Here is a 14,884-nt window from a genome sequence, read left to right as displayed (position 1 = left end):
TCTGAGTAACTTAATATTATTAGAATATGAAGTTACTCCATATCGTTAAAGAAATACGTGAAAAATGGATTACAAAAAAATTTACAAAAATTAGTAGTTCTACTTACTTAATACTTTCTCATTTTGACAATAAATTAAATGTTCCAAATACGCAAATTTTGCATTTCTTTCTTTGGCTTTTTGGTGTGTTGTCAAAAGATAATGAAAACCACCATTTTGACGATAAAGAGTACTGTTTATTAATATTTACTTGAGGTAATTATTTTCATGTGTCTCGAAAAGAATCCCTGTGCCCGGCGTTGAACGAAGTCGGGTTGCTTTCTGCACCGATTTGGATAAATCCGTCTTGGTGAACAATTTTGAGAGGCGCGGTTGGCTTCAAGTAGGTCCTGATGATGAATGGAATTTCTACTGGGCCGGAACTCAAACGTGCCGCAGCCTTTTCAGCGTTGATAGCGGATATAGGATGAACGATAATCAGTAAGACTTTAATTTATGTGTGGTATTTTTTTACGATACAACACTACGAATCATTGATTGTTCATGTGCAGCGACTGAATAAATTAAATATTTAATATTTTTGTATTTCTATCGTAAAACTAATAAGACAGTTAACGGTTCGTTAATCTTTTTACTTTCCCTTCAAGAATCATAAATCATTTCTCCAATCACTATGAATTATCTCGGAAAGATTTGCTGGTAAAGAATATAAAACGTTATCGTAAGGAGTTGGAGAGAGATGGAAACCCGCTGGCCGAGAAAGTGGAAGTCATATTACCCAACGGACAGCCGGGGACACGCTATGTTCATTTGGATTTCATTCCCATCACGTTTGTATTACCGGCAGGTTTGTTTATTCATTATTTTTTATGTGGGCTATTTTTGGTTCGGTCTAGTTGCTGTTGTTGATACGGTAGTCTGTTTTTCATCATTTTAATTTAATAAAGAGAACAAAAATTACCGTTTTGTGTGAGCTGTCAAATTTATTTTCATAAAATTAGGCATAACACGTTCAATCTGGATTGCGGATTGTGGATGTCAAAAATCAAAGCGATTCAATTCAACAACCTATCAATCTGCTCATTACTCATTCAATCTGAATCGCGATCATGGATTAAACATTAAACTGAGTCGATTGTGATTCAGATAGAACGTCTAATTTCTGCCCATCGAAGTTTAAGAATCTATCAGTGTGATGGTGCATCAGTGCATTGAATGAAGGTTTTCTGGTATTATGTTCACACTTTGAATATCACTGTGTCACCTCCGAAAGGGAGGGGGGGGGTGTAGGATGAGTGCTCTGGTCCCCCTGATGATGTAATGTCATGTCAAGTCACGGTGGTATCGTCTGCTTCTTCTTTCGGGGACATGTTTATGTTGATTGACAACGCGGAAGTACAGGCGAAAACAGGGCGTTTATTGTTCGGAATATAAATACAGTAAAGTACAACGTACAAAATATTAAAAAAAAAAAAAAAAAAATTTAAAATGGCGGTGACGCCGGCGAGCGCGGCGCCACAGCCGACGTCGCGCTTGAGAGTCCGAAAACCGAATGAATCAACCTTTTTGGAGTAGGTTAACTCAGGCAAGAATTAAAAATATTACCTACAAATTCTGTCACTGAAAAATGACAAAAGGACAGCCTTTACACCCTATGTACCTGGCTGGTAGGTACATTGGGTGTCATATTTCTGAGAATTTTTGCTAACCACAGAAATATTCAAGCAGACCTTTTCCAGGTACATGCTTTGAAAGGGACTGCATTTGCTGGGATTATCATTACTGCACTAAATTACAGCTTGCTTGTATGTTTAAAATTGAATAAGTATAAAATTTATAATGACGCTAGGTTTTACTTTGTTTGCTTCTAGAATTAATGTAGGTATAAAGAAAATGCAGGATTTTACATACATTAAGGGCTAGAATGATTTCATAAAATTTTGTAGAACTTGCAAAAGGGCGACTATAAATTTTCATACATCTAAGCTTACGGGCTAGAAATTTGCCTCGCAGTCGATCTGTTCATGTTTGCATGAATCAGCCCAATGATGATTCAGGCCTCATGGCCTTGGATCCTCTGAGGATGCCATGGCTTAGCTGGTATCAACTGGTGTGTGCTTCCCAAACTTTTTCATAACACGCCCCTCAAAATCTGAAAAAAATAATCCCTGGCCCCCATTCGTTGAAAAATTTTCTGACAGAAAAGCAAATCGTTATATAGTTGTGAGTCGTAATATCAGTAGATTCATGGAGCTGAATTGCAAAGAACTTGCTCTGCTTAATCCGAAATATTAATTGACTTATAGAATATATACATACATAATTTATTGTAAAAAGTATTCATCAATAAATACTTGCAGCTCTACTGAAACATTTTGTGGCCTCCCAGGGGTCTGCGACCCATGAGTTTGGGAATCACTTCTGTATATCAATGGACATATTATATTCTACATAGGTAGGTACAGGAAATTAGTTTTTCCAAAAAGGATGTCTTCTATTCACCAGATAATCATGAAAGGCAAATTCTAATATAAAATTCTGTAAACCTATTCCACGTTCCGTCATCCCGTTAATCGTTTTTTTTATAGATTACAATATGTTTGTGGAAGAGTATAGAAAGTCACCACAAAGTACGTGGATAATGAAACCCTGCGGAAAATCACAAGGTGCCGGAATATTCCTGATAAACAAATTGTCCAAGTTAAAAAAATGGTCTAGAGAAGCTAAAACACCTTTTCACCCTCAACTCTCTAAAGAGAGTTATGTTATATCAAGGTATGAGATTCATTTCTTGTAATATATTTAAAAAAAATGATACACCTAAACAAAGTAACGTTTGACTGAATATTTTTCAGATATATCGACAACCCATTGTTGATCGGAGGGAAAAAATTTGATCTGAGATTGTACGTTTTGGTAACCTCATTTCGCCCCCTGAAGGCGTATCTGTTCAAATTAGGGTTTTGCAGATTCTGTACTGTCAAATACGACACCAGTCTGACAGAGTTGGATAACATGTATGTCCATCTAACAAATGTCAGCGTTCAAAAACATGGTGTAAGTATTTTTTTATTTTTGACATAAACTGTCAGCATAATGTCAATACAACCCTTTATGTGGCATCAAGATTATCTAGTGATGTGGTCAAAATATTATATAGTATATTTTTAGTGTTCTTAAAGGAAATAAACCGGACTGATCTGGATGGTAAATAGTATTAAGTCTTCTCTAGTGATAGTACTATATATGATTATGTGTGTTGATGGATATCAAACGCCGTAAAGTCCACATATTGAAAAAAATTACTTTTGATATACGTTTAATAGAGTATGCAAATCTGCACCTTATGGTATACTGCAAACCCCCAAAAGTCCACTGTTTACGTATGAAATCACGTTTCGAAAAATCAATATTTTTTCAAACCACCTTAAGTCCACAAGCGTATTTTATCTAACCGCATAAAGTCCCTACGGACCAATCGCTGACAAGCTAGCGCCCTGTCATGGCCGCCATTCTTCTACTTTCAAGCTAAAGGTGAACGACGGCACCTATCATTTTCCTTAATTTCTAAACAATTATTACATAAAATGGATGTAGAAGTGGATTTTGTGGATCCAGACAAAGCCAGAAAGAGGTCGAGCACCGAAGCTAAGAAGAAAAATGCCGCCAAGACACAGAAATTTTTAGTTTACTTGATACTGAGTTCAGTTTTTGACGTTACAGTATGTTGTAACTTGTGAGACAGGGCCGTATTGGAGCAATGCGAATTTACCCATGTAGTTAATCAAGTCTATGTACTTAAAATTAAGAGTAATATTGCTTTTATTATTCAATGAACTAGGTTATTACCTAAATATATTTTATAATAACTACTAATACTTAAGATTCCGCTCAATTCAACATTAAATAAATTAAATTCTAATGGATTTGAGTATTCTACTATTTCATTTGAGTCATTTTTTGTGATCCGGTTTTCGCCTTTCAGCATCTTTGGGCACTATGCGCGCTTATCAAGTACACACTGACAACGAATACAGTTAATTCTCACTTAACAGTAAATTAATACAATAACGTAGGTAAAAACTTTATCACCTACCTATTAAATCAAGGATCACGATAAAAATGAAACAAACAATAAATTAATAATAATTATGAATAGTTGAAGTGTGGCAGCATGAAAAAAAAGATTTTACCACAAACCATCTAAAAATATAGGTATACATATCTCATAAAACATAATACTTGATTTTTTATTTGTGCCTCAAAAGACTTTTTCATTAATATTTTGACCATTAGGAAAATTATGACACATGTTTCAGTGGCCATTACGACGACAGCATTCGAAAACGTATTTTACTTTAAATTTTCTACCAATTTACTATTTGTGACATAAACCACTTACCTAAGTTCGATAATAAATAAACTTGTTTTGTTTTTATTGATAATGCCAATAAACATACTCCTGGATACGTCCCTTTGAAAATAATAAAAATGGCCGCCCGGATACATATCAAACTGCATTAAGTCCATGCAAAGTTTTTTCAAACCGCTTAAAGTCCAAGTAAAAATTTATCAAAACTCATAAAGTCCACCTGTATTTTATCTAAACTGCTAAAGTCCAAAATAAAAACATTTTTTATAAATGTTGCACTGAAGGAATACCTTCAGGACTTCCTTGTAGCCATCGTGGGTATTAGATTCAATTATCTTACAATATCTCACATGTTACAACCATTTGTATTACAAGATATGATAAAACTGCATTTTTCACAGTTTGACATTCAGTGGACTTTACGACATTTGATATGTGTCAACACATGTATACTTACTACTATATATAATGGTACGTTTACATTTGACACTAATATCGTCATATTTATGTATGACACCATATTCACTTAAGTGTAAACAGTAAGTATATTTGTATCTGCCACTTATTTTGCGTGTGTCGACTCTCACCTACCACTTATTCAATCTACTTATATACGCAAATGTAAACACCGCATATTCGACAAGTTCGAACTTGGAGCGATATATCACCGAAGTTGGACCACCGTCTACTTTTATGTCAAGTACCTGACACAATATTCGTAGTTTGACAGGTACCTAGTGAATTGCATATGTATATTTCTAAAACAACGGACAATCAATAATCATAGGTAAACCATGAATGTATGCCCAACGTTTACGTTAATAAATGTACTGTAGCGATCTGTCAAAAATCATAGACAATGAGAAATAAATCGGATGTGCCGTGTTCTATGGATTTTGTTCGAAAATAAAATATCGCTTGTTCTCGGCACATACGATTAATTCTGATGCACTCTGTGAAGAAAAAATGCGCTTCAAATGGTATTACCTAATTCATTTTGGCCCACACCTGCACTCGTATTAGGTACGATAATATTATATTGAATATGCAATGACGATCAAGTGCTAGATATCGCAATGTTACTGTTAATCGTTCTTCTACGCATTTCTGAATTGTGTGTCTTGTTTTTTGGCAAAAGGTCCAATCTTGCAAACTAGAGTTCACAAATTGAGTTGGATCTTCGATTTTAAGCTCTGACATTAAACGGAAGGCACCTAGTTCTTCTCGTCGCTGAATCCATTCCCGCACCCATCTAGACCATTTTTTCCTCCTTTTTGTTGCCAAAAGACTTAAAATAATAACACTCGCTGCTTTCTTTTTTAACATTCCCATATTGACAACTGACATAACGTTTTTGAGAAGTATACAAAATAAGTGTCCGAATAAATTACAATATCATATGTAAACACCGCATATATTTATTCCAATGTTGCCATTGAATAAAGTGTCGAGACTTTATTTCAACGAGAAGTATACCAGAATTTTATGTCAGATCCATGCAGGTGTAAACAGTAAATGAAATTTTATGTCCGACACATAAAATAAGTATAACGGTATAAGTGTCAGATGTAAACGTACCATAAATATTACTATATATAAATTATGATAGTGATCATAATTTGGCACTTTTTTATAGGGTGAATACAACAGTTTGCATGGGGGCAAAATGAGCGTGCAAAATTTGAGGCTTTACTTAGAGGGCACAAGAGGTAAACCAGTGACAGAAAAACTGTTCTCAGCAATTCAATGGCTCATTGTACATTCTTTGAAAGCGGTGACGCCTGTAATGGCCAATGACAGGTAGTTATAAACATTTCATTACACGCACGCATCATAAGTTACCGCATAAATGCAACTACTGCAACTTGCAGTCTTAGGTCAAGAAATAAGATTTTTAAATCTTTCAATATTTTGATATGGTAAATAGAAATATTGTTATCATTCTAACATGACACTTACCTCATTTGATTTCAGGCATTGTTTTGAGTGTTACGGATACGATATTATCATTGATAACCAATTAAAACCTTGGCTAGTGGAGGTAAGTTTTATTGTTATCTATGTAATTGTTTATGTTTGAAAATTTATAATCACAACATTAAAATTCACTTATTATTTTTAAGGAATGAATTAGTTTATGACTATTGTTCTAAATTTTAAAACAATGAGGTTGAAAATAATATTATTTTACAGTTTAAACTATTAATGATCATTATAATGTAAATATCATATTATTAAGAGAAATGATAGGGTATCATAATGACAAAAATATCTTTATTTAAAAGATTTTTTTTATTTTGGACCTTTTTTTGCATTTTTCCCCTTAATTACAATTGATAAACTTGATATTGCTTTGCAGGTAAATGCATCTCCGTCGTTGACGTCTACAACAGTAAATGACAGAATTCTTAAATACAAACTTATTGACAATATTATATCAGTGGTTCTTCCACCGGATGGGATTCCAGAGTATGTAGTTGCATAAGAACAATTATTTACATTTACATTACCATTACCTTGAAGAACCAGCTATGTATTTTTCCAAAATAATTCTAGAATTAATACATTGTGGAGTTGTTTTGAAAACAAAATTATTTATATTCTAGAACACAGACGTTAATTAAAATTTGCAATGTTTTTTGCTTCTCATGTATAGTTTTGCAAAAATACAGCCGGTTTGGAAGGTGCATCAACGATATATATTTTTGTCTAGAAGTTATAATATTTTGTCATAAGAGACAATTGATTTTTTTTAAATTAGTATAAATTATGACAAATGTGTGCAATTTATTATAATAGGCACTGTTATATACATATTGATCAATCACTAAGTTTTTCACATCTTAACTCATTCCATGCATGCAACGCAACTGGTGCTCTTCCATTAGACGCTATTAGCATGTTAATTAAATAATAATTAACAGGTCTGCAGTGAATGAGTTAAGATGAGGTAGAACTGGGGTGAAGAACTGGCAAATAATTTTGATGTACAGGCAAGATCGGTGTTCTTGGAGGCTTAATTAAGATGATTGATTGCGATTCACATAATATAATGGTGATCATTTTGAAGAATCGGTGGAATCAATTTATTTAATCCATTTTGTTTTTGCAGCGTGCGATGGAACAAGATTCCATCGCAGGACGCTCTGGGAAGTTTTGAATTGTTGATTGATGAGGAATTGGCAGCCCAAGACGAAGCTAATGCACATGCCAATTCTAGCGCCAATCGGTTAAAAAATCATAATAGATGGAAATGAAATCACTATTCATGCTGCAATAAATTGTTTAGATAAAATTTGAAGTTATTAAAATATACCTACATAATTGGAATTAATTTTGTGTTGAAAATAATGTCCTTTTAAAAGGCAATGTTGTGTACCTACCTACTATCCCGGATATAATGCAGCTGAAATATTTTGGATGGGATTGAATTGAAACATTAAATACAAATAAAAATTTATTTAAACAAATTGCGAAAAAATCTTTCATTCAAATATGCTTGAATTATCATGTCTCTTGAATCATTACTAATTACTGATGTATGCTGAACATCCTTGTTATATTCCTCTTCTCGTAAAATGATATGCTGTGTCCCAGTGGCGAAGGGTGACTTTTGGAAAGAGGTAAGCTGTGGAGATCAGAGAAAAAGAGCACACTTGTCAGGTAACTTACGGGAAATAAGAAGATAATACTTACGATATTACTACTGATGAATAGGTGCACACTAATGACAACGACACACTGGTCATAGGTTTCACCGCTGAATTTGTCAAATTATTTAAATCACTTATGGCAGTAGAATTCCACGCAGACTTTTCTTTAGCAAACAATACGCATCGCCAACAAAAAAGTTTGTTTAATGTATACGTCCCCTTAACTGCCAGTTAAGGGGATGTTCTACCTTGAGAATTGAAAATATGATTTTTAACATGTGGTCCATAATATCTGGTCTACTAGTTAATATAAAAAGGTCGTGTCAAAGTTGTTTGTGTCAATAAATTTGCTCTATGACTCGATCCGACTCATATTTCATCAGGGCTGTCGAAGACATAAATATTTATAATTTTAAATTTTTATTTATAATATATATTATTTAAGTTTTGTGCATCTAATGCCGGGTCCACACTGGCAACAAGTTAAGTTGCTGGCAACCTCGTTAGATTTTACGATAATTATGATGATTATCGTAAAATTTCTTAAGCAATTATGGTAAGTATCGTAAAATTTAATGAGGTTGCCAGCAACTTGTTGCCAGTGTGGAAATGGCTTAATATGCACTGTGGTTCACGTAGTGGCATGGACCTGGGGTTAACTAATTCAGGAAGTCAACAACCATGATAGAATTTTTTCCAGTTTTGGTTGCATTATATTCCAAAACTCTTCTGTAAAAATCGTTTCCGATTTTATAAATGGAAATTTCTCGGTGTGCATAGTAAACAAACCTACGAATAAAAAAAGACAAGAAGGAACATACTGATTCATCGCAGTAAAATCTGGCAATCAAATTTGCCATTTTGAAAAGTGACGATTTTGCGTAAACAAATATCACGTGGTCTGTACGTGTGCGGCAAACTTCGAATGTGTTTGTAATTTTGTGTATTTTATGTTTGTGTATCACGCATTGTTGGCCATTCTGATTGCCGTGATTTGTACACATCTTCTTTTTTTATTCGTAGAAACAAACAGTATTTTTTATTAGTTATATGAAGTTCGCCTTGAATCTGTAATAAAATAATACACAATTAAAAGATTTTGAAATAGAAAAAAACACATTTCCAAGCTTTCAGCCGTGCTCACTCATGAATTTCATTCGTCATTTAGATAAGTATATAAACATTTTTATGTTATCTTGCAAAGTGCGAATGTAATGTTTTCAAATAATTGATATGGATTAATTATACCATCGTATTATTTTCTCGAAATCATAAACATACTATAATAGTATTTGAGTATCAACCTATGTTCAATTTGAATTGGGTTATAATAATAATAATATACCCGTATATATATCAATAGTATGTTTGCTACAAAATCCACCCAAGTTATCAGTACGTACTTGCACAGGTTTGATTAAAAACTATGATGAAATTAACATTTAAAAAATATTAATTCATAATATTATTTTGAAAGCCCTGTTTTCTGATCGGCGTACATCTTGCAGGTGTTTATAAAATAATAATAATGTTCAGCGGCAGACAATATCAATAATAATAATAATGTTTCTTGAAATAAAATCTCCGATGATTAGTGATTTTTGCGAAAAGATCGATTTAAATTAACGTACTTACGACACCGAGGTCCTTTTTATACTAAATTATATTTGAATGTCGAGCTCTTCAGCCCCCCCTTAAAAACAAATATTTATCATATAAATTGTTGTGAAAATGTCTAATGCTCTATTCAAATCTAAATGAACCCTTGGAAGGTCAAGCTTTGATAATTTTTAATTTTTGAAGAAACTTCAAACTCGGGAATGAATTTTTTTAAATGTAATCGTTCGCACATCTTCGATCGGGACACTACACAATTTAATAAATACTTATATATTTAAAGCACTGGCGAATGATTTCGGTACAATGAGATAATTTATCCACATTCAAAACACAGTAACACACTGAATTTTGTATTATAAAGTAAAACTTTATCACCGCTTTTAATTGTGAATGAACTGTGAATAGCATGTTATGTTTGTCTATGACTGAAGTAACCTAAATAATAATCGCGAATTAATACAATATTTATTTTTAATAACAATTTATAAATTATATGTGATCGAACACAATAGTTATTTTTTTTTTAATCATCCTTATTATTTATAATTTGCTTAAAAAGATAATCATAGACAATAAACAAATCAAAATAGCGCGTAAGCTTGTCCTGTAAAGCTTCCAAGTCTGGAACAAAAACGCAGACATGTATGAAGTTCAAAACTCAAGCATCGCAGACAAAATTCGGCTTCGATTATGATCGACATAATTCTAAAAATAGCACTCACGTTGTGACGTTCCGTCATTTATTTTTGATTCGAAACTTGACTAAATTAAACGTTCTACTTCTAAATACCGACGATAGATGACAATCAATATTTTTATTATAAGCTAGTCCTAGACAACATAGATATTTATTTATTTAAATTAAATACTTGAAAATAGAAGGTAAGCTTTAAATAATCGCTTAGTATAGAGCCTTCGCTGCTGTGTCCTCATGCTGATTGGTAAAAATGCTACTTTTCTTACATCCGTTTTCAATAGACACTGGATTAATTTTCTGTCAGGTAATCACAACCCACTCCCCAAGAATATTAGTGGAGGATTCTCAGCTAAGAGTCAATTGCTGCGCTCTCATCGTAGGTATTGAACAGCTGTTTATTAACTACATTCGACACCTGTAATTGAGAAGTCATTTCCCGTTTCGTGGAATACACAGTATCTAGGTATTCTGGTAGGAAGTTTAATAATAGGATAATTAACATTACCGATAGTTAATGACAAATCAGGAGTATTTGGATGCTAGTAAAAAACTTTTCATTTTTGAATGTTTACTTCACAAAAAATTCATCTACATACATACAATAATAATAACTTTATTATATTGGCATAAAAAATTAAGGCATCATCAATCAAATTTCTTTTTTTTTGCTTACTTATTAATTACATTCAGTCTTAAAAATACAAATTAAATTACATGGCAATTGAGAGGAACTAATCAACAGTTTATCAAGTAACTGATGTCGTTGTAAATGCATACTGTAATTTTATTCATCAATTATTCAATGAATGATATGAAACATTAATTGGTTTATATTATTTCTCAATAATGGAAGATATAGAATACTGTTACAGCATCAGCAGAACAATACATATTAATAATACTTTATGAAGTGTGGATACCTTGAAAACTATTTATGTATATTATATAACACATAAGGCACGAAGATTATTTTTAATAAATATTTTCACTTAGAACTGCATGCAAGCGTATATAGAGTGTTCGGAACGATACGGCGAAAATGAACTTATATGGGATTACATTTTACAGTGTCATAAGTACATTGGCAAGAATTATTTTGTCACAAAGTCACAACTATTTTTTATCAGAATAGTCAGTGAAAGTAATATTGTCGGTCTATCTTGTAACTCATAAATTCAATTTTGATACCTTGTATGTCAGTACCGAAATCATTATGATTTTGTATTGAAAGTTTGCTCATTGTTTATACTTGATTTATAAACATTTTTTGAATTTAAAAAATCCGTAGACACAAATTAGATGGTCTAAAAAATGCAATTTTGGATTTATGATGTTTACAAGATAGAATGATGATAATATAATAAAACCAATAAAATTATTTTTGAAATTACTCAACTGAAAAAATGCAAATCGTCATTAAGGCCTTTAAGCATTGTCGATATAGTTATCTTCTTATATTCAGGAGGTGCGCGTGCACTTTGAAAACAATAATACACACACCTGCAGTAAAGTGGGCCAAACATCAGCCTCTAAAGCCATGGGTAACAGGTTTAAAGCATGTGGCTGGCTCAAATTTATATTTTCAGTGCGCGTTTGATCCAGGGCGAGGACCCAATGGATTGAGTGAATGGTAACAACTATCCCTTATAAAAAGTCTGATAAGTTAATCTTCACTTTGTGGAGGCCCAAATGCTACTTACTAATGATTAATGAATTAGAATGTTCAATTATCTATTGGTAAGTAGTATTAGCCACAGCTACACACACTGTATTTCACATACAAAAATATATATATAATTACATTTTCAAAATTTTATATTAGGGTGTAACATATGAAAAATGAAATCTGTCAGTTACTGTTAATAATTAATATTACACGAATACTTTTTTTCGGATATTTGAAACAAAAATTTTAGGCAGGGGCCAGATGGAACGGGATGCAATGGAATTGCAGAAATGAAGATTCCGATTCCGTTCATAACTATAAAACACATCTATATAATATGCAAAGCCACACTAGCCGGTGCGGAACATTTTATACGCTAGTTTCGCTGCTTGCTGTGGAAGAAAAGAACATTACTGTTTTGACGGAGGTCAACATTGCAACACATGTTGTGTTACCGCTGACGCTACACTACCCCTCAGTTGTCTATCTGACTGGTAAAGTTTTGAGAATGTTCAATACAGAAAAATATATTTTAGAGGTTCGGCAGAGATCTTACGATACCAGGCTTTAGCAAAATAAGTAGTTCATCAAATGATTTGATGCGCATACAGTTAAACCGACTCATTGACAATCTATGGGCGTTTAAAAGACGCACCCAATAGTTCTTTTATTCTCTCACATTCTCTAAGAGCTTCATAAATGGACACTATTTGCACTTCCGTAATTACGACGCACGTCTGTTCGCAACTGATGTGGCCACTCATACGGTAATGGAAATATTTCTGCAGTGCAGTTCTATCTGGCTTATGCCTAGCCTAGTACATAGTTATAATATCTCTGGTCATGATTGTTTTGAATTTCATTTTTTTTATGTCAAAAAAATTATTTGAATAATGAACATGGGTAAAGAAGACAACAGTAACGTTGAAAATGTTTTGCTTTATATTGCATGTTGATGTTATCATAGATATACAATGTTATACTCAATGATGTATTGTAATATAAAATTAAATTAATGTTCCTGAATGAATTTGGACCTGTGTTAATTTTTTTAATCATTTCGATTGCATGCTTAATTATTATAAAATACTCCTATAATTAAACATATGAATATAAATTTTTTTTTACAAAAATATATTTATTGAGGTATTTATTTTATTTCCTCAATTTATTAAAGTACTTGGCTACTTATAAATAATATATTTACATCAATTTATAGGCACATATTGTAGGCACCTAAATTATTAAGTATTGTTTGTTTAATGGTTGATATTCTTAAAAACATCTAATACTAATGCAAGGTAGTCAAGTTGTATTAATTGGACCGCTTTACACATTAATAGATCAAGAGACATGTCAAAAAAACTACATAATTATATGGATGCAATCTGCTATATAAAAAATAATAAAACAAACAGGCAGAATAAGCATCTTTGCATTTTAATTAAGAAAAATGTTGTCTGTGCTATAAATGCATAAGCGCCGTCCAATTGTGGCATAGTGTTCAGATAGTTCTAACTGGCTACACATTGTAAAAATTGAAATACTAATTATTATCAACAAGTATCCCCATTTTTTTTTATAAGAGCAACACTAATTTTTATATTTGAAGTATTTAAATAGTTTTTAGCTAGTTGAGTTTTTGTAGGTAAGTATATTACATACCGATGGCCTAATGTCAATATCCCGTAAGTGACTTTTTACAAATTGTGCAGAAAGCTAAAAAAACTAAATATTTAATATACCGTATCTGACTGTTAATAGTTCACACATGTTCTAACAACATAGCATGCCAATAACCCGTAACCTAAAAAGTGGTAAAGCAATGCACATAACGTCTAATATAATGATAACATCTAATATAATGTGACATATATATACCTAAAGATAAACATCCAAAGTTGTTATATTTTATATTACTTACTGTTTTACCTTTTAAATAATTTGAAAGTGACATTTTGAAGCTGAATTCAACACACGTCATGCAACACGCTTGACAGCTTAGAGGCAAGATACGGGCTATTACAGGTTAATTATTTTCTGCATTGTTCAAATACGGGAAACTACTAAAATGGCTGTATCATTTTTCTTAAAATTAACTACAGATATGGGAATTTCGCAGTCGATGGGCAGTATTTTTGTTGTTTTTAGTACATCAAAAAGTCATTTTGGCCATATAGGTCAGATACGGGGTATTGACATTAGAACATCGATACATAACATTATGAATGCATGCTATCAATTATCAGTTCAATATCATGCTTGCAAACATAATAATCAAGGATTAAACAAGTCCAACTGAGATATATTTAAAAAATGTGTCAGGAGTGGTTTTCAAATCACCGCATACATAACCATGTATGAATCAGCATTTACAAGCATTTTATTCCTAAAATTGGATATGGTGAATAAAATGTCATTATTAGATTCATAGCAACTGTATATAATTTGAATGTTTTGGCTTGACTTATCCTTCTTCAAACACTAAAAATGTTAATACATAAACATCTAAATATAAAAAAATGTAAAATAGTTTTTTATGGATTAGTGTGTAATAAAAAATCGTTTGAGAACGAGACCGCATTTACAGAATGTTGAAGACAGTAAAGTTGTGTAGAATTTACAGTCGCATTTTTATCTTTGAAGTCAATTTATTCAGCTTGTATTGACAATCCTCAGTACCTCAATTATTACACTGATGTGGGTTTTCATAATAATTAATCGTATTTATTGACAATAAACTAAAATTACCAACTATTCCTTTATATTTTATGGCAATGATTTGGATGCTATGTATGTACTTATATTATTCATGTAAGGCAATCAGAACTATGCTGATTTTAGTTCAATATGTCAATGATCTTTGGATATCTTAC

The 14,884-nt window shown here is 32.2% G+C and overlaps 1 protein-coding gene across 1 annotated transcript; it reads left to right on the top strand.

The window, feature by feature from the left end:
• Positions 1 to 451: 451 nt before the first annotated feature.
• TTLL1B (Tubulin tyrosine ligase-like 1B) lies at positions 452 to 7,629 on the top strand. Its single transcript, XM_085958824.1, has 8 exons — positions 452 to 480; positions 648 to 847; positions 2,589 to 2,775; positions 2,856 to 3,057; positions 6,009 to 6,172; positions 6,347 to 6,413; positions 6,732 to 6,841; positions 7,485 to 7,629. Exons 1-8 carry the CDS (start codon positions 467 to 469, stop codon positions 7,627 to 7,629), a joined length of 1,089 nt encoding a protein of 362 aa, XP_085814950.1. The 5' UTR covers positions 452 to 466.
• Positions 7,630 to 14,884: the final 7,255 nt, after the last annotated feature.

This window comes from Rhyacophila brunnea, unplaced genomic scaffold (genome assembly GCF_057557595.1).
Source record: "Rhyacophila brunnea isolate RB1 unplaced genomic scaffold, BYU_Rbru_1.0 scaffold_8, whole genome shotgun sequence".
In the NCBI taxonomy this organism is placed as follows: domain Eukaryota; kingdom Metazoa; phylum Arthropoda; class Insecta; order Trichoptera; family Rhyacophilidae; genus Rhyacophila; species Rhyacophila brunnea.
Note: the sequence above shows the minus strand (reverse complement) of the source record. Positions and strands in the feature narration are given on the sequence as shown.

Excerpts from the sequence above, each read along its gene's own strand:
- TTLL1B (XM_085958824.1), top strand. Across the intron at positions 2,776-2,855 it reads GAGAGTTATGTTATATCAAG|ATATATCGACAACCCATTGT; the intron begins GTATGAGATTCA and ends AATATTTTTCAG. Across the intron at positions 3,058-6,008 it reads TCAGCGTTCAAAAACATGGT|GGTGAATACAACAGTTTGCA; the intron begins GTAAGTATTTTT and ends ACTTTTTTATAG.